The sequence below is a fragment of the Anopheles maculipalpis genome, chromosome 2RL, assembly GCF_943734695.1.
Source record: "Anopheles maculipalpis chromosome 2RL, idAnoMacuDA_375_x, whole genome shotgun sequence".
NCBI lineage: Eukaryota > Metazoa > Arthropoda > Insecta > Diptera > Culicidae > Anopheles > Anopheles maculipalpis.
Window position 1 is genome coordinate 45,129,715 of NC_064871.1, and position 26,050 is coordinate 45,155,764.

The 26,050-nt window shown below is 43.2% G+C and overlaps 2 protein-coding genes across 2 annotated transcripts in view; both read left to right on the top strand.

Annotated features, from left to right (window-relative positions):
• LOC126559083 (40S ribosomal protein S8) overlaps positions 1-26,050 on the top strand; it is a 269,441-nt gene that overhangs the window by 67,362 nt on the left and 176,029 nt on the right. The gene's annotated exons all lie outside the window — the stretch shown is intronic.
• LOC126567173 (uncharacterized) overlaps positions 1-26,050 on the top strand; it is a 57,931-nt gene that overhangs the window by 7,750 nt on the left and 24,131 nt on the right. Inside the window, exons 2-4 of the mRNA XM_050223406.1 lie at positions 2,563-3,993; positions 4,117-4,305; positions 18,053-18,240. Of these exons, the coding sequence (XP_050079363.1) occupies positions 2,563-3,993; positions 4,117-4,305; positions 18,053-18,240 (1,808 nt within the window). The remainder of the gene's footprint in view (positions 1-2,562; positions 3,994-4,116; positions 4,306-18,052; positions 18,241-26,050) is intronic.

The following is a 26,050-nucleotide window of genomic DNA, read 5'->3' on the forward strand; positions in this document are numbered from 1 at the left end:
AATATCTATATATCCATAGTCAGTTTAAGAATATTTTTTTCAATAAGTTTTTGAAGCAAGAAAGGTAAAAACATGTGACAAAATCACAGAAAAAGAAACAAAAAGGAATATGTGGAAAGAAATTCAAAACATTGTCACATCCTGACATTCTAATTTAGAATAATAATAATTAGGATTTTAAAGCTCATAAGAAATTTTATATTCCAAATATTATTTTATCTTTCCCTTCTAAAAGCTCATAATTTCTTGCTTGCCATTTTACGTTAGTTTTACGTAAAACTAACAAAACAAATCCCAAATTAAAAGCTAAGAAAAATCTAATGCACTCCACAAAATGCATCCAGAAAAAAGCAGCAAAGCGTGTATGTGTGACCTATGCAAATGGTGTGAGAAAAGGATTACAACACCATTACAGACACTCCGACCCCTTGTGTCGTTGATCTGCCTGCTGCAACTCTGATGCGCAATCGCCCCAGCAGTCGAATGTCACCCGTTTGACGATAATCTTTTCTTATTTCCAGCAACGGGTAGTGCGGGCACTTTCACCCACACCCGGCCGGCAAAGGGAAGGCACTGCACGCTAAAAATTACGAAATTATAACAACCGCTCACCGGTTTTGCCTGCCACCGAAAGCCAAACTGTGGCAAGGTTGTAATCTGAACATCATTATTGCATTGTGTATTGTGTATAGAAAATGAGTAAAAAAACCCCCCAGAATCGAAGATACAGTGAGCAACTGTGAGCAAAAGAGGAGCCCATTAACTCTTCCACCACCGTGAGCCACACCGACACCCACAGATGTTAGACAAAAAAGGGCTATAAGGTTGATAAGAGGCTGGATGAAACAGAAAAAAAGACACCGAACGAGAAAAAAAGGATTAGCTTCACATATATGAACTCGCGCATTGGAAGACTGTGGCTGTGGTTGTTTATGTTGCCGCCACGGAACAACACGTGCCGCAAGTGTGTATTTGTAAGTGTGCCTTCCCCTTTTTGCGTGTGTGTGGATGGAGCTCTCCTGGCGTTAGTAAACGGAGGATAGCTTTCGGTATGGCTTTTCCACCTTGCGTGGGGGAAAAAGTGAACCAAGCTTAAGATGAGATGAGCCAGATGATGTAAGAGATGGAGAAACACACACACACACGGCACACGGGAAAGAGCGAGAACGAGAGTAAAGAATTAATGAACTGGTGCATTGACTGCGAATGAAATCCGTTTCTCCTTTGCTCTCTCCTTGCACCCCTTTTTTCCTAACCCTTATAGAGGGGATGATGTAGAAAGAGAGAGAGAGAGAAAGAAAAAATGGAAAATTACCCCAGAAGCGCCATCACATCATGGCGCGGGCATTTTGTTCGAGCAGGAGAGAGCTTTTGTGCCGCATTCTATGCTGCTTCAACATTCATCCCCTTATTCTACTATGACCAAATTTATCGCTGTGTATGTGCGGCTTGTTAGTGCGCAAACGTAGAAATTGGTCTTTACGCTTTTCCTTCTCGCTTCTCATACCATTTTATCCTCTCAAGTCAGCATTTGTGTATGCTCTTTCTCACTTTAGCACACACACTTACACACACACACACAAATAAGAAAAACACCCCGAAAGACCTGCTTCGCCAGCATACTTTGGTGCTCCACCTTTTTATCCCTTTTTAATCGATGGGCGGAGCAAACGCGTCACAAACGTCGTGCTCTCCCGTACCGTTTGGGATGCTGCTGGCTGTTGAGAACGCGTTGAACAACTGACCGGAACGGGACGTTTTGGCCGCGCTGTCGTAGTCGTCTTCGGTCGGAACGGAGACAAAATTTCTAATCCTTACGACTGTCAACCGAGCCAAGCGTACACAAAAGTCGCAATTTTGAACGATCACTTTTTCACACACTATTGTTTTTCTGTGTGTGCGTGTGCGCGTGTGTATCCGTTGTTGTGATTGTGCATGCGTGTGTGTGTTTCGTTTTGTGAAGTTGATAAACAGAATATTGAGGCCTACCTGATCCGGTTTCGAACTACAAAGGTCGACATCATTCTAGCACGTTGCCTCGCAACATCCGGATGTGCGTGTTCTGTGTGTGCGTGCGGGTTCGACTTGTGTGCGCGAGGGAATTGTTTTTGTGAATTTGGTGTATTTTGTGGTGATTTATAATCGATAGATAATTTGTTGAAAAAGAAGATAAAGCTACTTAAAGTGGAAGTGCAACCAAAAAGAAAATCTAAAAAGTGAAGTGATGTTACATTAGAAACAAAATTAAATTCATCTTGCGAACAAAGAGAAAACAAATACGAGAGAAGTGTAATAAAGTAGGAATATCTGAAATCAAAACTAATAATGAAAGTGAGAAAACAACAAACAGTAGTAACGGAATTTTAGAAACAAAGTTTGTGTGTGTGATAAAAAAAAGAAGAAAGTGAAAATCAAATAATGAAAATTAATGAATAACAAACTACGAAAAGCAGTCTACAAACAAGTGCATAAAAGTAGTGAATTTTGTGTTAAAAGTGCTGCATGTAGATTGTGGATTTGTGTAGAGTTAATTTAAGTTAAAGAAACAAAATTGCTTTACAGAGTTCAAGTACGTTGCAATCAATTGCGTAATTCAAGTTCTGCTTCGTCCGAAGTGGCCATACGCATTGAAGGCGCTGAACATTGCCAGCGCCTACAACTGTGGGGGCACGGAGTCATACGGTCCTGACGACCCGGTACGCACCGGGTACCAAGCGTTGACGCTGGCGGCCTTCAGATCACCCGGATTGCTCGGAACGCATGGCTTTAGCTTTGGCAGCAATTTCGGCTTCCGCGATCCATCGGCGACGTCGCCGTCCACCGCGTACGATACCGCCGGCGTTCATCCAGCACTCCCACCTGCCACACTCACCGGTGCCGCCGGTTCACTGCTGAACCTTACGCAGCACGCCACCACCAACGCACACTTCGGTCGGTCTGGCGTTCCGACACATCACGGCGATACAGGAAGTCCGGTCAATTTGTATCTGGGCGGATCTGGGTCGATTGTACGCGACGGCACCACGCACGATCAGCACGGGCCGGAAGGGAGTCCCTACGGACGATCGTATCACAGTGCGGCAGACGGTACGGACCATCATACCGGGCTTGGTGGGATTCCTTACGGAGCAGGAGGCGAGCAGGACAAACCGGACCAGGACCAGGACGAAATCAATATTCTGCAGGACGGGTCGCGTGGTAACAGTCCCGTAAACGGAAGGCTCAACAGTAGTAACTACGGTTCGGACGGTAGTCCAGAACCGGAAGGCCGTGAGTCCGGTTCGAAGCATCGGCGCGAAGAATCGTGCGGAAGTCCACTCGGCAGTGCGCGGTCATACTCTAGTCAAACGAAGGACGGTGAGCTGGTGGGACTCGGTAGCTACCCGCTGTCCGGTAGTCCTCACGAAGATAGTGTTGGATCGTCCCGAAGTCCTGAGAATCTTTCCCACGGTGGTGGAAGTTGTGGTCCGCAGCCGGGATCGCTCCAGTGCCATCAACCGTCGAACGCTTCCGGATCTTCGGTTGCTTCTTTCGCGCTGTCCGCCGTTGGACATCAGCTAGCGCATCAGCAACATCAGCAGCAGCTAAACCATCATCACCAACATCAGCACCATCAGCATCATCAGTTGCACAATAACAACAACAGTAGCGGTGCAGTAAATCACAACCACCTGGCAGGGTCGAAGGGTAAAACTCCGCACACGATCTCGGACATGTTGGACCACAAGTTGCAGCTCAGCTTTCTCGGTCCACCGCTGGCCGCGCTTCACTCAATGACGGAGATGAAGGCGGCCCAGCACCAGCAACACGGACACCCGCAGCAACACTCCACCCAAGGGCCACATTCGCAAGGGCCTGGGAGTCCCGGCAGTCATCAGACGGCCGTGTCCCAGACGCAAACACACTCCAGCTCGGCCAGCAATCCGCACGGTATCGATACGATATTGTCGCGGCCACCACCCGTCACCACCGCCCAACTGAATGCCTTAGGAGGTAAATATACGATGCGAATTTTTTTTTTTTTTGACAGTATCCAAGAACAGTTTTGCTTGATGATGCACACTAGACGACCTCGAAAATAATCTCCATTCGCACGTGCTGAACTTTTCGTTGCAGGCGGAATGCCCCGCTTCACGGCGGCCGTCGCTGCGGCAGCCAACATGGCGCAGTATCTGTCGCAAAACCACGCCAACGGTCCGATGAAGGCCCACGCTGGCCCACTGGTCGACCGGACGCATCTGTACTGGCCCGGACTGCAGGGTTTGGTAGCGAATCCGATGGCCTGGCGTGATCGGCTCGGTTCCAGTAAGTATCCTTTACAACATTACCTAGACGAGTCGGCGGGGGGAAATTAGTGTCCAAAAACCCTGGTGTCAGCGCAGTGAGACACGGCACGGTGGATGATGATATGCTCAGTTTCCGGTGACTGGTGCCCATAAAATGCTTTCGCCCGTGTGCGTCCAATTAATCATCGAAAATTTGATGGATCGCCGTAAAAACGATGATTGAATGTCGTAAAAGCCGTCGGTGTCCAAAAAAGCTGTCGATGTCGTCGGCTTGCTGGGACCGATGGTTGGGAGGTTACCATACGGTGTCGATTACAACCGGTACGGGTTGTGCACGCAAAAAAGGGTACGCAAGGGCGTTTCGTAGTGCGTGTAATTGGGCTCTAATATCGTCGCATTAATTTCAATAATACTGTATGCAGTGTGAAGGGGATGATCCGCTTTGGGGACTCGTGTGTTGTTCGAGGGTTTCGAAACATTCGAAGGTGATTGGTGTTTAACTAGTGTTTTGTTAGCATCGGCCGGAATTAGCTACGATGGTGAGGTGTCCTGCAGGGTAAATGGAAGAAAACTGCTTGCGTTTGTTATCTTTAATGATGAATTTTGGACGATGGTAATTAGGGATGATTATTTGTGTGATACTTTTTCCTAACAAGCAAGTTAAGAACTTCAAATGAGACATATAATTATGTTAAGAAAAAGGATTTCACATAATTAAAATTTTAATCTTTAAAAAAATGGATGTTTAATGTAATGTTAAAAGGATGCTTAACTTCAACTAGACTCTCCTCAATTTTTGTTCAGATTTTTTCAGGGCGTAATTAGAAATGAGAAACGAACGTTCTTCATCAGTATCGACGTTGGCTTCGATGGCTCAAATGTATTTCCATTTTTGGGCACCGTTCCAGCGATCCATTAAGCCACTGGGCACGGCAGACAACATGTCCGATAGTTCTTTGTCACTTTACTCACTTAGTACGTGAACACTGGACGGTGCCTGCATGTGCCAAAGAGGTCACTTAGGCCTGTCCAACAACCGATGTATCGACTTATTAGCAGGAATTGCCACATTGCATGTGTTCACTCACCGTTCTTTGTCAAGCGCATCATGGCGCAGCAAGCGTTATTCAACCCGGAGTTCAAAAACCCGGCTCGGTGTGTAAATCTGATGCATCCAGATGTGCGTCCCTTGGGTGGTCAATATCGGGAGCATCAGCATCCGGTAAATCTGAAGTCATCCAGTATCAGCAGCAGGCATTGGTATCTTCCCTGGGCGGCAGTCTAGATTTTCCACAGACATGGTCACGATTTAGAATCTACTGATGCGTGACACATCCGGATGGAAATCAGTGAAGGACAGCTTACGGCTAAGAGGTTTGCAACTATCGAAATGCATGTCCTGTTGGCCCCAGTGCACCATTCGGCGTTGGTTGCTGTTTTGCTAATGTTTGTGTGCTCCGGTGCAGCTACGGGAGCCGTGAAAGGGTACGGGAAGTTCTCCCTGAAGTCACCGAGGCACACGTTAACAGACTTTTGACTCTCTATTATAAGTCGTCCATTGCATGTCAATAGCCCGGATAATGATGATCCCGCCTTGTGCTGCTGCTGGGGCGGAGTAGCAGTGGGTTTTGAAAATTGAAAGCCGGACCTTGCCGGTGGGCTTGTGCCCAACACTAGCTCTCTCGTTTATTGCACACAAGTGACGCAAGCGGTCAGTACGGTGCCGGTAAAACGTGCTTCTTGAAATGATGTGGAAATTACGAGTCGCCTGTCGTTTGCTGATGAAGTTGCCGCAAGTTGCAGCAAAACGGCAGGACGAGGTTCCCAAAAAGTTCTACTATGGGAGGTAAATCACAAACACATAGACACACATACGGGCCAGATCATGTCTGGACAGTTTTTCCGGTAAACCCATGGTGGAAGTATCATCAATTATTCGAAACATGTTGAAGCACACAAGCACACAGAAGGCCGTTGGGCGTTTGGTCAGCTTTTGTGATTTTAATCGTCGCGGAACGTCGTCGTCGTATTCCTTTGGCCCGAAAGTGCGGTGATGATGCTTTGACAGAGATAATTGACCGATAGACAGCTGTTAAATTGTTTCTTTATTGATTTTCTCTCTTGGGCGGCATTGGGGGTCGAGATTTTGGAGGCGAGTGTGAGGCCTGGAAGTTTGTACAAAGTACACGAACACCAGGCTTCATGTGGAGCCGATTCGGGGCATTTGTATCATAAACGTGCTCGGAGAGCTCGTGCTGGTGTAGTTACCAGTGGGAAAGGAAAATGGATTTTACACTTATTCAATTAGTCGAATGTAAATTACGTTGTACAATGTAGTATCGTACCGAAACAAGACTAGAATTCACTCATCAGGTGAAATACGCTTTACCAAGGGTGTTGAAAACACTCTTTATCTGATTGCAAGTAACCGATGGAAAATCTCGATTCTTGAAGTACGTAAAAACGCCGTAAACAAACCATCAGTCGTTACCTCACGAGGGTAAATTAATCGATCACACATCGATCTATGATAAGTGGCAATAGGAAACTTTCATTGCTCAAACCTATGGATGGTAAATAAATAGTGCTTATCAGCAATTCGTCAATAGTGCGTCCATGCGTCACATTATCACGTCAATTGTATACGCTTTGGCAATAAAAATAAATATTATTCCAATCGATCAAACCTGACACCGCGCTTGTTGCGGGAGGTTCGCCAATAAAATAATTTCATCCACACTTCAACTGTTACAAATAGCTTACTATTTGAAGCTTACTAGTCGATGCCGATTCAAGCTTGTAAATATCTTTAATAAGGGCGCTTTTATCCCAAGTTTTTGTCAAATCTCAATCTCGCAAACCCCTTTTTCCATAGCTCGCCATTGGCTTGGCCAATCGATTCGGCCTTATCAGACATTAGCAATCGTCACCATCAGTCAGTCAGAGCTAATAGAAGGACAAACGGAAACAGGCCCACACACAACCGACAGGTACAGCGGCACGTGACCCATCAGGGGGTTTGTTTAGATATGCAGCGTGCGTTCCCACATTACCCACCGATGGGTTGGAATTTTATTGCATTTAATTAAACCGTGCCGGGGAGTCGGAGCAGGTCATGTTTTCCCCCACCAGTGCAGCGCGCCTCCTCCCTTTTGTTAGTCTTCCACCCGGGAAGTAATCGTGGCTCGATAAACAGCATGTGTTGTACCGTCATATTCTTGCACACGATGGCATACGATCAGCATACGGTAATTGCTGTATATCGTTTGTGACTTTTCCTCGTCCGTCCGATTCCTTCACATACCCCTACCGGAACGCTTCAGCATTCCATGACGAGCAAACATTTCTATTACATGCAATTAACAGTCGAACGTGCCATGGTTATTCGTTGCACGGTGTGTTTGTGTGGATCCAAGCGAAGGACACGGGGAAGGATTTTTCATCTTAAAAATAAGCATTTTAACTGCTAGAAAACGGATTTAATTTTTTGCTCATTCCAACACAAACAAAGGAGATTATAATTTTAACGAGGTGAAGAATTTAAACTACAAAACACACCCATATGGAGCCGCCACAACTAAACACGGCAAGTGCATTTGTATTCCACTGGTGCTGATAATCGCAAATGGTTTGTTTGTATAATGTTTTTTTTTTTTTTACTTCACATGTTTGCCCCTTTTTCCGCGTGTAAACGCTTTGTTTGCACGAGGTTCATCGAACTTTATTAAAGCAATTTGCAAATTACAATTACACCGCCACGGTGCTTCGAACTTACGAAGTTAATTTTCTCACTGAGCACTCCAAACCAAAGCAGATACATTGCACATGCTGCAGCAAAAAATGCACTTCGCATGTGTGTGAATGAGAATAAAAATGGCTGCAGCTAACGTGTGCTGGACCGACCACAAAGCGGTTTGGGAAAAAAGAGGGGGGGGATTTGAATTTTCCGTCCATGCAATCCACCAAAGCACACAGACATCCACATTTCGGGTGGAGAAAGGCGATTTTTGTGTGCGGTTTTGATGTACCATATGTAAGGACACACTCACACACATGAACACCAGCTATCTGTTTTCTGATGAGCTCCTTTAGCTGACGGACGGATTTAGCACAGGTTGTGTGGGGAAATGGAAAATAAAAAGTTTCCTAGTTTTCAATATGATGATTCAACGAAATTATGTACATAAATGCTGTGCAAGAGTAGTAAATACTGTAAGTTACATGCAAGAGTCCCCAGATAATTCAAGGTATCTTGGCTATCACAAGTCCAACACTAACCACCTTCGATACAGAAAAGCTAGATAAGGTTTGAGCGCTGCTGAGGTTATTTTGGAGTCCCTTGAGTCAGTCGCGCGTCCTGCGTGATTGTCACGTGAAAGATTTCATATCAGATATGATCACGGAGTTTCCAGAGGACAACAACTTCCTTGTTTTCTGGGATGTTCGTCACCCTTTGGATAAAGAGTTCGAAAGCTTTTCAGCTTTTCAAGCTCAAGGGCTACTAACTACAATGTCGTTGTTAGTTGAGAGGAAGCCTGAAGCTCCGTATGACTTCAGGAAAAATGTAGACCAATTCCTTTTTTTATTGTTCTTAACTTTGGGCTTAAAATGTCTGATCCCTTGGACTTCAATTTTTTTAATCTTTATCAGAGCGTTAGCGTACAGGTTGGACAACACTTTCACTGTTCAATCAGTTGCGCGACTAGCCTTGACCTTCTTTGTCAGTTTTTGTTGCATTTCCCGGTTGTACAACGCTCTCGATCCTTAATTCGACGTATTTCTTAAATTTCAAATTTCAAACTTGTTCGCTCAGGATTAACGCATTGTACGGCAAAATGTTCAATTTGGGGTCATTATTTATCAACTTTTAATGTAATAAACGATGGATAATTGAGTCAATTGCTAGTGTTTAAGTACGTCTCATACAAAATCAGGAATAAAAAGTGTTTATCTGGTGCCGTTGACGTAAGAAATAATGCGTTGACGATCTATAATCTTTAGATCAATTCCTGAGCTCCCCAAAATCCCTGACCTACACCACTGAACTACTGCGGATGGCATCATTATTTTCCCTGAGTCGGCAGTATATCGTCGCTCTCTCGGACCCATTCGCCGGGGTTCATAAATACCTTGTTGATTATTTTTTGAAACAAAATGTCCCTCCTTCCTTATTTATGCGTGGACCCTAGAATACCTCACCTCACCCGAGGGGGTGCGCCTTTGGGTGGTCGAATGTTTTCAGAAAACATTCCACAAACCATGCGAAACTATGTCTATAGTGTTTCAAACACCATCAAATCATTTATTCTCCACCGCACCGTACCCGGCCCGGCGGTGTCCATCCATTTCCTCTTCGGGGAGGCGGGGAAAAAAAAACAGCAACCAACTGGGCCAACATCCATGCCCAAGGATCTTGTTGATGAGATTCGATTTAAATTTGATGACCATAAACGCATATTATATGGCGCCGTTCCGTTGCCGCCCCGAAATGTGTTGTTGTCTTCTATGGGTGAAAATGAAGGCCGGAAAAATATGTATTCGGAATGTTGTTGTGCCCGTGTTGTGGCGCGTTTGGGGTGGGGCGCTCCAATAAAGCGATGAAGAAGAACCGAGACACGTGTTAGAAAATAGATTGAGCGTGGAGAACGGCACGAAAAACAAAACGTAGGAAGTACGGAGCATGAAGATGGGTGGCTAAAGCAAAATGGAAATACATTCATAAATAAATGAAACATTTGCACCATTCGCTAAACAAAGGGGAAAAAAAAAGCACACAACAACATGGCGTAGTTCCTTGTGACTTCCATGCTCAGGATGGAGCTCAAACACACACAAGCACAGCGAAACACTCGAAGAAAAATCTCATTTTCCAACGAGCTCCCTCATAAATATACATAAAAGCGGTGGTGAATAGTGGTGAAGATTCAGTATCTCGCCCAGATACGTCGCTTTTCTGGAGCCCATTTTTCGGCAGCCGTCTCTGTGGCTTGAGATCGATCCTGGCACACACAGCTGTGTGTGAGATGAATTTTCACCGTTGCCTGCTGGTAGCGCTCGTTTGCCCCACCAGTCCACCCGTAAAGATGTTGCTCCATAATCATCCAATCACGGAGTCTTCAAAAAACCATCCCCAAAAGGAAGGAAATTTAAAACATCACCCCAAACAGTGTTAGTGTGATGCTAGCTTGTGTGTGTGTTTGCTTTATGTGTGTGTGCAGGAGTTCAGGAGGGGTTTGTTGGTGGGGTGTAAGAACGCGGAGAACCGTGGATGAGGATCATTATGATGGGCTGCGAGGAACTGTTTCTTGTGGAAGCGAGATAACACCAGCTTCGGTGCGCGTGTGTTCGTGTGCTGGTGAAGGAGATTTTTCCCTCTGTGTGTGCGCAAGGATTTTCCCCTTTTTATATCAATGTGCATGAGAACGTATGTGGAAAAATGTTTGGTAGTGTTGTACGTTTTTTTGCAACGATCCCGTTGGGAAATCCCGTCGTAGAACACGTCGAAGGAGCTTTTTCCCTTGACATGCTTCACTTTTCTTGCTTTACAGCAAAAAGCTATTAACTTAATCTATTTCCTTTGTTAGTGAAAGATATTCATTTTGGATAGGATAAGTTAATATACGCGTGAGAATATGGGTTTGAAGTTTTTCGTCTAAAACTTTGCGGCAATGGATCACATTGTTTCATCCATGCTCCATCAAATCACCCACGGCGCATCATTAAGGCCCCCTCCAAGAAATAAAGGAGTGTTAAAGTTGGGCCGTTTTTCAAGCAAATATGAAGATGAAGCAACTGTGTCTACCTACCGGAGGATTCTTTCCGGATTCGCGGGGAAATGTAATGCTGGGGAGTACATCACGTGATGTGTCGTTAATATAATAAGCACCATCTGCCGATAATGACGTGGCCAGGCATGCTTTCGTATGTCTCGGAGGTATCGGACTGTCCCCGAGAGAAAAAAAAGGAGGACAAAAAGCAGTATGCAGCATTCGTTCAGCGATCGTTCTATGCGGCTATGATGAAGTTGACGTGCCAGCCTTCCAAACACGTTGACAGCTTGGATGTGCTGAGGAGCTGCTTTTGCGAGGGCGGGAAGAATATCCTGGTGTTGAATTCGGCCTTCGGGTGTGTCACTCGCCTGCTCGGCTGCGCCAGATCTTCTTCCCAGACTAATGATCATTAAATGTTATAATTCCGCAGTATTTCGCGTCATTTGCTGGCCATTATGCAGCAGAATGGTGCTTGCGCTTGACTGATGCTGCTACCGGAGCTGGTTGGAAATTCTTTCTCCTTCTGGTGGATCGTTTCCGTCTTCGTACAAAGACCTTTGCCAAGAGAATGCGGGCAAATCGGCATCTTAGCATGGAACGGAACGGTTAACATATTGCGCTGTCTTCATTGGACGAACAAAGGGGACGACATTGTTCCACACTGCCTGATACGCTGTATCGTTTCACGCTATCGGCCACCAGCGTTGGATTTAATATAGCATTTTTATGTTTATGGCTCACTCGAACGGTGACGCTCAGCTTGCTCAGGCGCAGCAACTTTAATGGGTGTTGTTGGGTCGTTCTTTGCCAAACCTCGACCGTGTTTGCCTTCGGCGATGGGGATGGGGGATGTTGGTGCCAGGCGAAGGCTTCCTGGTGATTATCGTTATCATTATCGTTCTAGTTACTTTACACTGTTTAATGATGTTTGGACACATCCAGTGGGAGGTTGGGCTGACGTTTAGGTGTAGCAGCTTCTTTACGCGAACACCTAGGGGAGAGTTTTTCGGTGGCCGTGTGGTACAAGCTCCTGACCAGTGTTTGTGGTTTTTAGTATGGACGGGAGCTTCCAAGATTTGTTGGAGAATTTTCATTCGACTTTAATGAAGCTGTAGCCTTGAAATTAAAGCATCAATTCTGTGTGAATAAATGAAAAAATAATTGTTGATGCTTAGTGTATTATTGTCTTGGTGAAAAAAATGTCCAATAGAGTCGAGTCTCCAAAAACAAAATCTTGAAGCAATATACAAACCGTTGGACATGAAAGCAAACGGCCTTTAATTGATGTCCTTCTTGCTTTAGTGCAAATATTTGTGACCCTTGGTTTGTGGCCCCAATATATTACATCGCACACTCATGAAATTCGGAACCCATTCCGGCAGCATCTCAATCGGAATCATAAAATTGATTTGTTTTGGCTGCTTGACCAATAGTTCGCTAACCGGTCAAACAATGGTCAGCTCCACGACCCAGAATGGGCAACATCATCACTATCACGACGATGATCATCATCATAACCCTAGAATTACTCAACTCAGCTTGTAGTCTCGCAATGGTCGTGTGGTCCTGGGAAATAGCGTCCAAAGACGCGTTCCGGGTTTTTGCTTCGCTAATTATATCGCTGCACCGTCGTTCAAAAGCCCATAAAATTACCCCTATTAAGAATGGGCAGTAATGGTCGTAAAAGAATTATCACCCATTTGTAATCGTTTGTTCGACGTTTGGTCAAACATTCCATTTTGGTGGCGCTCGATAGAAATGGAACTCTCCGCCACAATAGAGCAACGGTTTTGATTGGCTTGACTATAAGCGCGATTGATGGAGTTGAGTTGGTTCGATATCCTTCGATCCTTTTGTTTTTAGGATGGCATTAGCTGCGGAAAGCATTACTGTTGGCCTTTATGCGTATAGTTATGTGGTTACAGCAGCAGATCATAAATCGATAAACTCTGAGCACTTTTCTCTCCAAACATCGAAGACCCACGGACGGAGGACACAACACAGAATGACTGAGAATTTATTTTACGACACATAGAAATGCTCTCAAGAACCATTTCCTTTTTGGTAGTTTGTCTACAAATCTTCCAGGTTATAACTCTCGCTCGCGTTGGGACACACTAGCGAAGGAGTGATGCGCTACCACCGGGGGGTAAAATATTTATCGCATTCATTACTTTAATTATGATTGCCGTTTTAATTGCCTCGCATCCCAAATGCATCCCTTTGGCATCCTTAAGCGGGTTCCCTCTATCAGCGCGAGAAATGGGTGGTGGCTTTTTTCCCAATTGGTTGGCACTATGGCAGTCCTTGGAACGTGTTCCGTGAATCCGGCGGAAGAACCGGTAGGCTCCGAGGATCCGAGAAAGGGTTTCCTCAGGTTCAATTTTGTTGCTTGATTGCGCCAAAAAGGGGTTCGGGTTCGGGCTTACCAAGGCATCGGTACCGGAATTTGGAAAAGAAGAGCTGAAAAATTTACATATAAATGGTTGGTTAAAATGGTGGAGAAATATGAATAATTAATCCAGTACCGTCCCGTACCGAAATTGCGCCGTAGAGCTCGGTTGCAGCAGAGTAAGGAGGATCGGATTTTCGGGATTTTGGGAATGAATGTTTTCGTAACCCGCATTTCACCGTAAAATGGCTGCAAAAGGCGTGATTTCGTTGTAAATTCCGAGAGGTTTGGATTTTAAAGAACATATTGCCTATCTGGATAACAAATGGTGTATAATTTACTTGACTGTTTGTATGAGATTTTCATTGGGAATATTTTAAACTTCAACAGACATGGAACTTTCAACATGGATTGTGCAAGATAATTCGAATTTGTTCTACAATCGAGTATTAGCTTACCCTATCATGCCCTTGTCATATGATAAATCTGCATAACGCATACTCGGATGTTTAGTGCAATGTTATCGTAGTCGTCAAGTTTCCCAATTACTAGTCCGCGATCATCACAATACCGAAATTCTCCGATGGACATCCATGAGCTCCATGCCGGGAACCGATGTCTCATGGCAAACCCGATCAATTAATTACTATCACATCCCCGCATCTCGTATCTATGTAGTTTTAATTGTAATAAATGTTACGTTTATTTTATAATTATACCGAATCGATGTTTTATGCCTTCTGCGACATACGCCCCGGAGACCTCGCCCTCATTTCCCGACATTCCCCAAATCGCGGCGGGCGTGTTCGATCAGATACTGCCCTTGCGGTGTGATGTGGTCGACCACAAAATGTACACCATTGAATGCACATAATGGCACCGTTTTGCTCAAACAAACCCCACCACGATGCGCGCCGGATTCTCATTATCTTGGTCCAACATTCATATGTCATAGGCATAATTATTTCGCTTTAATTATATTCCTTCCCCAGTGTGCGATCCTTCCGCGCGAATAAGCTGGATCGAAGGATTGGAGGGCACCTATCTGTTTCGCTGTATCGTGTCAGGGGCATCCACGGAGCAAAGGCATGCCATGAGGTGTGGATGTCATTTCCGAATCGCTCGTTTTGTCGATGATAATTCTCCACGTTTACCCCGAACGAAGCATGGACGGCGGGTGCTGCCGCGCACAGTTTTGGGGACATTAATTAGAGTTTCATTAGTTTTAGATATTAATTCTCTATTTCGCGACTGGAGAGGGTTTCCGGTTTCGTCGAACCGCTGAAGGTGGCAGCAACAACTGCGTCATTTACAATGTATCACTGTCACCGCTGAGACACGGACAGCGTGGTGGCCAGAAAAAGGCGAGCGAGTGGCATCTATCACTCCATTCAGAAACGATACGCATAAAACAGATCGACATTATTTACGCTGTATTCAAATTGGTTTCGACTATCATTAGCGGGAGCGCTCCATGATTAATTGTGTTTGTCGAGTGTTTTGTTCGCCGGAAACAATGTTCCAGGAAAGTGTGGCAACAAATTAGTTGCAAACACAACGTTTGGTATGTGATGCTGCACTAAAAATGCGTTTTTTGGAGGATTATAGTGAGGTTATGTTTCATGGTAAAATGTATGTGGTGGAATTTTTTGTCATTTTGATGAAGTTCGTCACCTGCTGTGAGCTGAGATTTGTGCAAAGCATTTTGGTTCACATTCAGGTGAATAATTTATTCTGTTTTAACGTATGCATTAAAAAACTAGGCTGATATTACGCATGTACGTCAAAGCGCTAGTAAACGAAAGCTAGTTTCAGTCATCTGAATCTTTCATTTCAAGTGACTGAATGTTTCTGACCTCGTGCTTTTCCTACACGACACACACACATTGCACTGGTTGTTAAGAACTGTCAAATGTTTATTTGTTGACGCGCGTAAAAATCGGTAAAAAATGGATTCAGTTATGGATTAGGTAAAATAATGCAATAATAAATTAATTAGAATGTTCAATAATCGATTGAAACTCGAAATCGAAATCAAAAATCGAAAAATAACACCCAAAACATAATTAAAACGAAAGCTTCCTTCTATTTAACGACAAAAATTCAAATAAATCCGTTATTTGACAGCTGAATTGACAGCAAAGTTTTACAACCGTGAAACATTAACAAGCCAGCGTCGTTAAGTGAAATTTTACATGCACTTAGAAAAAAATTCATCCTAACAATGCGTTTTGACGAGTTAAGTTGAGTTTCACACAGGTTAAATGCGATTTGACAGCATTGAGTGAATTTTTCGTCCCTGTATCAACGCTTTGACGTAAAAAAAAACTGGTTAAGAAAAAGCATTTTTGCCATTTAAATTGGTTCAGAGTTAGTCGTCAAATTGGTCAAATAGACTCCAAGCAGCTTCCTTAGCAGCTTCCAACAGATCTTTGGGGAAAATCTCGATCGGAAAGCCTCTGTCAAGAAGATGAATTAACAGGTTATTAAGAATCAGAATTGATGCACAATATAATTCCGAGCACTCCGGGGTCTATTTTCATTGCCATTGCTAAAACATTCTTTTCTGATTTATGAAGTTGTGATTTTCAATCGAAACCAATGTTTTGATATAGATTTTCCAATATTTTATCCTTCCTGTGCACCACCATGTCTGTTGTCCTACTTTTATCAGCATCTAAAACATTCCTACAACGTAAACGCATTTCTCGGGGTTTAATTTTTTTCCACCACTACCACAGATCGCCACAGCTGTGACCACGTTTTGGCGCGTGGTACGTTGGCCTTTTTCTTGCGGATGGTTTCATACAGAAATACACCGAACGGTGGGTCTATACAACAACATCATCATCATCGCCATCACCATCGTCATCGTCGTCTTTGCGTTTTTGATCAACGGGAGCGCTCAACCCCGGGAAAAGCTCACCCGGTGATGATGGTGGTGGCGGCCGAATATTGTACGCGCGATTATCGTCGACGGTATTCTCTCGTTGTTAGCCAATTTATTTTGCTGTTTTTGCAGCCCACGTGGCATTTCGGTGTTTGGCTATCCTTCTCGTATTCTAGGACGTGTTTTTATCTTCACGAGAGGCTTTTCCTTTCCACGTCCATTGACAGACTGGTTTCATCGTGTGGGTTGAAAAAATATTATGTAGGAAGCGACTATGGTGAAAAATGAGATTTAAAGGATTTGTAGCAGCTTTAATTTAACGATTTTCACCAGTTGTGTTTTCGTTTTTTTGTTGCACTTTTTGGGTTTTCATTCACAAGGAATTGAGCGTATTGCATCAAACGGGGTTAGGATAAAGGACGGCATTACAAGGCTCACCAAGAAAGCTGTGTCTGTGTGAGCAATAATATTGCTACGGATATAATGTAGTAACGGAATGATTGTATGATCAACTTAAAGGATTTGAAAGTTACTCCTTATATTGGCCTCTATAAAACGTTCATTAAATGGGTATCTGAAATAATTTTTTCTATGATATTATTATCAGAGAATCATTCGCATTCTACTATTAAAAAGACCAAGGAAAGATTTTCCATCAAGCCGTCTCATCATTATGCCATATTTGGAAAATTGCTTTCATCGGGTCAGGATTAATGGCTTTTTAATTGAAATTTTCTGTACTTGTGACCGTTTTATTTAGCGATCCGTGCGGATCCGTAGATCCGAAAACTTTGACAATTCGTTAGCAAAAATTGGAATAAATTCATTGTTCTACAAATAGATCCTTGAAATGATTTCAAATATTTTAAGGGATCTAACCTTGCACAAATTGATTAAATGGTCTAACTTCATTTGATCCTTGACGATCTATAACAGGAGCTATCCGATCCAACGTTTTTATTTTGAAATAACGATCCATTATTTTTGGCGTCTATAAACAAAGCTGATTGATTGTTTGTAAACAACAAATATTTGCCCTTGTTCAATAAGTTACTATCATTAGATTACACGATCTAAAAATCTTTGCCTTAAAGATTCGTTAATCATTTGAAGTGTTAACGTGTTCGCTGCGAATGGTAACAGTAAAATGCCACAGAGCACGTTTGTAGCGGTTATTACTGTGGCATGTAATTTGACAGCTTTCCCCAAAAAGGACAGGAGCCAAACCCGTAGCAAAACACGGAAAACAATGGCCAAATTCGGTACGCACCCCAGCACTCGTCCTCGTTCTCCGTAGACGATCCGAGATGAAGTTATAAAATGCTCCAAAATATGCCACCAGTAGTGGTAAGCAATAATCTTAAAATACCGAGAAGCTTGTAACGACCTTGCTAACAAGACGCGCCAGGGGCCAAGCTGTTTGTGAATGCGACGCACGTCGCATACTCCCGGTGTGGGCCGTACGTCGGTAACAGCTGCTACTGCTGTGTGACGTTGTTCCGTTGTCTGCATACATGTTGAGATTTGTTGGGAAAAATGTGGAACTTTTCTTCATGAGGACCTAGAGGACCAACAGTCTATACCGTATGGTCTTGATACTCACAAACACACACACGTCTAATTATCTCCAATTTCTGGACAAGCGAATTCTAATACCCCCCCTTACCGTTACGTTTTGCTGACTCTTTTTTCTCCTCATCTTGTGTCCCCACAGTGTCCGCCAGCTTGTCGCAGAACCATCACGCCCAGGACAAGGACGGCAAGAAGAAGCACACCCGGCCCACGTTCAGCGGTCAGCAGATATTCGCCCTCGAAAAGACGTTCGAGCAGACGAAATACTTGGCCGGACCGGAACGGGCCAAGCTGGCGTACGCGCTCGGTATGACCGAGTCGCAAGTAAAGGTAGGTTTTTTCCTGACATTTTTTTATTTTTTGGACATCTATTGCACCTCATAAAAATCATAACTGACTACTGCTGCTGCTGTAGTGTGTTTTTTTTTTGGGTGAAATGAAGCGTTCCCCACAGAAAAGCAGCTACTCTAAACCCCTATTTTTAGTAGGGTAACACATTTTTCTGATTGGCGGTTACAACCGCAATCCGGAATCGGCAAAGTGTCTACAAATATCGGGCACACAGCACATATTTTAACCCTTGTCCACAGTAGCGCCCAAAGCTAAAATGCTCTGCCTTTTGTTTCTGCCGGATTTTGTAATGTGGAATTCTTCGGAACCACGCAAGGAACCGGCTCAGGGATTTTCAATCACCCAGTTTTACAGCCTATAAACTGTGCGGTACGAGCGATAAATCATTGATATTAGATCAGCGGATTGGTTTCGGTTTCGTGAGGCGACCAGTGTGCGGTGCCGGTTTTATTGCGAGTTGATTGTTGGATACGAGTTCGGCGAATTCCGGGATCAAATTCCATCTTTTGCGATCCAATTTTATTTTTGCGACCAATATTGCCTTGGATTGACAATCAAATCTGTACACATTTGTATTCATTTGTTACCTTTGTAACATGCTTTAAATCAAGGCTTTTAGAATCGTTTTGTAGGACTTTGGGTTGCTACTTTTCTGGGGAAGATTGTCTTCAAAATCAATGAAACTGAAGTGATGGAAATAGATTCATTTATTGGTCAAATGTATACCATTTTTGATAACAGCGACGCAAATCACCCTTGCATTATTCAACAGGCTTCCTCCAACTCCACTGAAAAGATGGAGCCATTCGAATGCCAAATTCGTAAAAACGGTTTGACTCACATTTAAATCACAATAACAAAAACCAAACGTATCTGGGTATCAAGAACGATTTCGATTTGTTGGGTATTTGAAGACAAATCACCCATTCAGTCAAGCGAAACCATGTAGTGACCAGTTTCGTGAAGAATTGCCAGGACCAAAAGCTTGAGACATGTGTCCTTATAGCGTTTTTGCAAAATCCAGAACACGGGTGAAGATAAACCCCTTATGGCACGTGTAGAATAAGCCCAAAAGGGAGTAGAGTGCCCGGTCCTTACGACGCCACACGGTCGCAACCACAGACCGCCATCACCACCTTCAAAACCACCACACCCGAGCTGGAGAAAGGCTCGAAAGGATAATCGATGGGATTTTGATCGTTCCGTCTGGTTCTTTTCTTCCCCCACTGTCATCGCAAAGCACGCAAAGGATGTCCCGAAGCACACCGAGTGTCTGGTGGCTGTACGGTGGTCAATTGAATTAAAACCTTCGAACCACATTTTCCGAACGGTACGCTGGCCACCCCTTTTTGCGGATGCGAGCGTTGCACGACGTCGAGCCAAAGAAATAAAAGGGACGATCACGATAAAACGGAAAGGGGTCTTCGGTTTCGATTGGCCGAACACGAGGCCCACTGTTTCCACCGATTTGGTAATTGGGTGAGGATATTTTTCAATTGAGGGTTTTAGCACCTTTGATTGACAGCTTTGAGTTTACCAACCAGCAAGCGAGTCACTATTATGCTGCGTTTGTTTTCGGTGTGTTGTGGACGGGTTTTGTGGTTCCTTATCCTGGCAGGTGATCCCTTCGGTTGGGATTTTCTGGATGACATTTTTTAAATGGTTCGATTTGTAAGGATTTCTGTCAAATAAGGGAGGGGTTTAGGTGAGCTTTGTGCGGGATTTGTAGGAGAATGCGTAAGTCATGCTTTGGTGATATGATGTCATGGTAGAAATAGTGAATAAAAAGAAAGTTGGAACGTTTTACGGAGTTGTTTTGTGAGAATTTTTGGTAGCAAAATGCATCAACCAACAGTTACTTGGAGGTAAAGTAAATACCACATTAGGCTGTTTGTAGTACTTCATCTGGAGGAGTATACATTAAACTAATTAAAAAAGAGACACAACTTTATCGCCACTAAATGATTCTAGAAAGCGAAAACATGTTGCCTCACTATCTCTACATAATCCAATATTTCACCCAAGGGAAATATCTAACTCCCAGGAGGCCTTAGCATCAATAGTTTTCACGCAGCAAAACATCATACACACACAGACACACACGCTCCCACACCCAAAACAAATACCATAAGTCCCTGGTTTTTTGCGACTGCGAGTGAAGTAGAGAACATGGTGCGAAAATAACGAGAATCATCATCCCAGCATCCGTCCCACCCGGAAGAACGGCACACGTGCTGAAGGCGAGTAGGAGGAGGACCAAATGAACAAATGAAAATCCTTTGTTCAACCCACATTTCCCAGCGTGCGGTATTATCCTTTCGCTATCCGGGCACTGGCAACATAATGCAAATCTGGTCTTTGAGCGCTCCAAAACAACAGTCCGTTTTCTGTGTCGTGTCTTTACGTACACACAGCGTCCTTATTTTTCGATGGGACGTTCTTGTGCGCTTCGCTTCTCTGACGCGGAGCATGTCACTCCAGTATCAGCTATATAATCATGCAATTTCCCTAATTGGGGGGTTCTCTGTGCGCTGAAGAAACCTCATCGACGGTAGGTTTCTTGGGCAAGAACTCGACGAAGAATTCTTCTAAACGACGCATCCTGTAGAACACCCATAAACAGCATGTCGATGATGGGTAATGGAGGAAAATCCGAGTTTCTGCTCACCGTTTTCACACATCGAGAAGTCAGTGTGCCTCTTTCCTTCCTTATGAGTCGCTCTCTCTCTTTCTACTTTCTTTCCGTACACTTTCCGCTGTGGGTATAAGCGTGGAAAAAGCGTTTAAACGGTATCATCTACCCTAAATACCCTCTTAATTTAACTACATGTGTTGTTCTGACGAAAAAGGCAAACACTTTGCTAAATAGGAGGGTTCGACAAATAGAGCGTGGAGGGATGCGAGTTGTCATTTGCTTTCTACGCTGGTGGAAAATGATTCTGCGTCATTGCGCTTGTCGGGGTTTTGCCTTTCGCACCGTGTTCATCGCTTAGTTATCGTTAGGGGGATCGTTTTCTGCGCGGGAAAAGCGTACCGAAGACAGTGTGTTTCGGTACGCTACGTTTTCGATTATAATTGTAAAAGTATTCTTTTCAAAAGAGTTTCTTACAACATCAGCTGCAATAGATTGCAATAGAAAATGATTGAAGTTTTATTTTTAGACCTTAGTTCCAGTCAAATAAATTCCTCATTTCTTAACAATTGAACTAAAAATATGAATGAAAATAAAATCTTCGGTCCTTTTTCCACCGTTCAACCGGTACACCAATATTCTTGAAACCAATTAACCCAAGAAATAGCATACACACACAATTTAATTGCACACAGCATACGTGATATGTAAATAATGCTTAAGCTGCTTTGAAAATAATATTTTTCAACCGAGTTGGGTTGAACGGTATGCTGCAGGAATATTGTGCAGGAAATTAATTAAGGTACATATGTTTAGCCGAGGGTGTTTCGAGCTGGTGGGTAATGCGGTATGGTTCATTTGAGTGTAAAATTTAATTGAGAACGGTTGGAGAGGTTGAAAGGATTGTACAGTGTTTGATATAATTATAAGCCCATACATTGTTTTCCTTTTAATATGAATTAAGTTTCATTTAATATCAAGTAACAATCCGGAAGTGGGAATTGAACTATTATTCGCTATTTTAATAATGAAAGGTACCAAAAGTCGGAAATGCGAAACTAAGAAACTGCTAGTTTTCCACGACGCTTTTTTCTAAGCAGATTTTTTATACATGTTTTTTTAAATATATATTATTGATTATCTCAACCGAGTATGCCCGGGATTAGGCAAGGAATAAGGAGGCACTAGACCGTCATAATTAAATATAAATAAAAATAAATAAATATTATTGATTATCACTTTAAACATTTCAACTTTTTTTCGTTTTTTGTGGCTTTTAAGTTCCTTCAGTTCATTAGCGCTGACTAGATTATTACAGATACTACAGGTATATCTGTAACATTACAGTACCAGAGTACATTACCATTAACCAGAGTACAAACAATCTTAACTCCTTATTTTGAGTATTTCCGTTTAAATACTTGTTCATTATAAGGATGCAATTTTTGCTAGATGCTGTTTGTTTCAATATTTGGAGACGCAGTATTTGGAAAATTTTGGAAGAAATCTCAGTTGAAATAATAATCAAGATAGGAGAATAAATCAAGCGATGTATTATTTAATATATGTATTGTTTATGATTTGTTTTAAATCTTTATGTCAATAAAATATTAACCAAATTTATAAAACCTGCTCAAATCTAGGCATGAAATTAAGCATTCTTTAGCATGCTGATTGTGGCCTTATTTTTATGTCACCTCCTGTGTGACGTCGTAGGGGCATTTTTTATTATCTTAGCTCAGTGGTTTTTCATGCTAGAAATATGGTAAATAAAGTACAAATTCAAATGACTTTAATTCATATAAGTATGCTCTCAGGATATAAAATTGATCGTATTGTTTTGTCTAACTCTACATACTTTTCAAATTTTGTAGTAGCAGAAGTTGTTAATCCTCAATTATTTATTGAATGCCATAATTCGTATTCAGTTGAACTCAAAACTGTTCTAACAGATGCCTTCAAAAATGCTCAAATTAGCTAGCAAAACGATCCATCAAATTCTCTGATCCCGTTTTGACTGCAACAGTAGCAGCATAATTAGTTATTAGGATGATCGTTTGAGAACGAGACGTACACGATGTAACTCAAAACATACCAAATCACTTTGTAATTTCCATCGCAGTTATCGAGCGAAAAAAAAGAAGTCAGTTCAACCCCAAACTTCAGGGACAACAGTTTTCAGCGATGCTTTGTGATGCAAATTTTCAGCTTTTGCACCTCATCCTTGATCATAGGCCTAACGGACCCGGTAACCGCATCATCCTCGCAACGGTATCGGGGTTAATCGGTAGGATGTGTTTCACCCTTCGCGGTAAAGCGAAAACCCCTTACAGCACAGAGACCAAAACACATTCGTCATGGTCTATTACGGTGACGGTCGTCACAACCCTTAATTCCCTTGGCGCGCGGCATCCATATTGGCTGAGAAAAGTCACACTTAATTCCCTCGAGGGAGCGTCAGAGCGAGTGCGAGCGAGCAGCATTCCGTTTTTGGCGGCGCGGACAAAAGTTTAATAGATTCAATCAAAATCCCATTAAAACCGTTCGTTACGGGCGCACACTGGCGTAGTGAGCAGTCTTTTGGGCGGTTCATTCGCTTCGGGTACACAGTTGTCGTCATCATTTCATGGAGCAAATTGGTGGCAAATAAGGAAGGGTTTTTTGTTGGCGTGGAAAAAAAAACAGTTCCCGAAGACGTTTTCGCGGCAAAGACGCCGGAAAACCACTATTTGATGTGACAGTTTTTCCCGTTTTCTTTGACATTGTGGTAAGCCTTTTTGCCGCAACCCTAGCAAGTTGGCGTCTCTGGGCAGGCAGGCAGCTCAGCCTGCGGTTGACTTTACTAAACGGGGATTACCAATCGGATAAAATGCTGTAGAGCAGGATTTAATAGCAATTAAAATGATAATTACTGTACCCGGAAGAGGGATTTCTGGCACAACTCTTCAGGGCTTCTGGTTTTGGTTCATTTTTTATAAACGATTCAAAGAAAGAACATGGTCGGAAGGTGCATATATTTTTGGAAATCTTTATTGGAAGTTGGCTTCATTATGGTAATGTAAAACGAAGTCATCTAAAACAAAACATGCAAATATTTCGCGTTTTGTTGCTAGCTTGTTCTAACTATTATAAAACCCAATCAAAATACACACTACAATAAAACATCTTCTTCTCAGTAAAGCTTGCCAAACGCGAGGATCTTCTTTTAAGTCATGGTGCGCGCAAGACATTTTATTGATATGCCATAAAAATCATGATGCATTTAGTCAATTAACCCGGTTCCTTGCCGACACGTCTCGGAAGGTGAACCAACACCACTTAAGCGATCTGATCGATGTTCCGCCACGCCGATTAATGCAGGCGCCAATGATAAAATTGATCGTTTCGCAGTATGTTGTTGAGAAGAAGAAAACCGACACTCATCAGTGCATCCAGCGCTGGAATCTCGAGCCTCAGGAAGTCGGCGGAAGTTGAGGAGACATTTGTGCGATAAGCAATCAAATACTGATGAAACACGACAAATCAATAAGCAAATTAGTCAAGATAGGAATCGAAAAACCATTAGCAAGCTGGGACTCTGGGAAATTCTGATGACACTCGGTTATCGAAGAGATTATTGACAGACTAAATCTTGCTCATCTTAGCGCTGAAGACCTTACAGTTTTTTTTCTTCCTCTTTAGTTCATCATCTCACTATTCTGAGCTTTATCTTAAAACGCTGCCATAAACGTCCGGTTCCGATTGCGGGATACGGGTTATGCGGGGCCCGATCTTTTGCCCTCCAACTCAGACCTTCCCAGTAAATGGGTGTGATGATTTTATGACCCACAGACACGCAAGATTCTCATCATATATCAATCAAACGCGTTCGTAACGATCACTCCCTGTGCCTGCGACGATTGATGGTGATCACATCGCATCTTGCAGACATGAAGTTGGATCGATGTCTGACTTTCTGAGCAGCGAAATCTTTCACCCTGGGCCGGTTAGGTATGTACACACCGACGAAGCGGATTCCTCCGGTTGAATGTGTGCAATAAACGGTCATAAAAATTGTCCCAATACCAACCATCATATACCTCGATCGTAATGGAAATGATGATAGTGGAAAAATCAATTCGAAAACTGCCATAAATCGACACGCTCTCGGACTCTCCGGCTGCGCGATGCGCATTTGTTCACGTCCGAAGGCTTTCTCGCTCGTTCCCGCTGGTGGCAAATAGCTTCTCGTCCAGGGTTAACGCGCGACATGTCCTATAAACCCAAAGCACTTCTCGCGAGGTCGTCGAGATTGTTATAAAAATTCCTCACCGTCTAACACTGGGTCCTAAGAATTCTTCAACTAGTGAGGCTTTGGTTTCAGCCTGATTTAAGAAGTTTTTAATGTGCCAAAAAGCACTTGTTTCTCCGGCGGGCGTAGTCATTTTTCGGAAGATAATGTTGGAATCAGAAAGATCACATTCGGTTTCGATGTTTTGGATTGCGGACATTAACCAGAAGACGAGCGTTACTGTGCCTTTTTTGATGCAGGAAAAGCACGAAACGATGACAATCGTGTGGCCGTAAAATTTCATGATCAAAGATATCGTTTTGATAGCAATTCATAAAATTTACTAAAGAGAGGACATAAAAAAAACGAACAAATCTTGCTTTAAGGGGTGTGTGTGTGCGTGTTTGGTTCAAGGATGAGTCCCATTTTTGTTTAATAGATTTAAGGATCCCCCAACAGATTCCAAAGTATCTTCTTTACCAATACATTGAAACCCAAGAGACACGAACTGGCAAAACAATATCCAAACACGAAAATAAAAAAAGAAGTTCTTCCCTCCCGTCTCCCGTTTGATTGTCGTTCGAGAGCTCAACGACATGGAAACCAGCATCCGATGTATGCTCATGCTGTTCCGGTGCTTTTTAGTGTAGGTTTTTGCTGTGCCAAAACATGACTCTCTACAGCAACCGCCCCATTTTTGGACCGTCGGCAATGAACCGTTCGTCCTTCGCCGCACTCGGATGAATCGGATGGTGCTATAAAAATCGGAGAAAATTGAATCAATATCCCATGATAATCTATTACTTTTCTGCTGATAAAGTCGAAATGAAGCGTTACCGATGGTTGTTATCGATTGTTTCGTTATGGACGGTGCGGGTTGAGCTGTG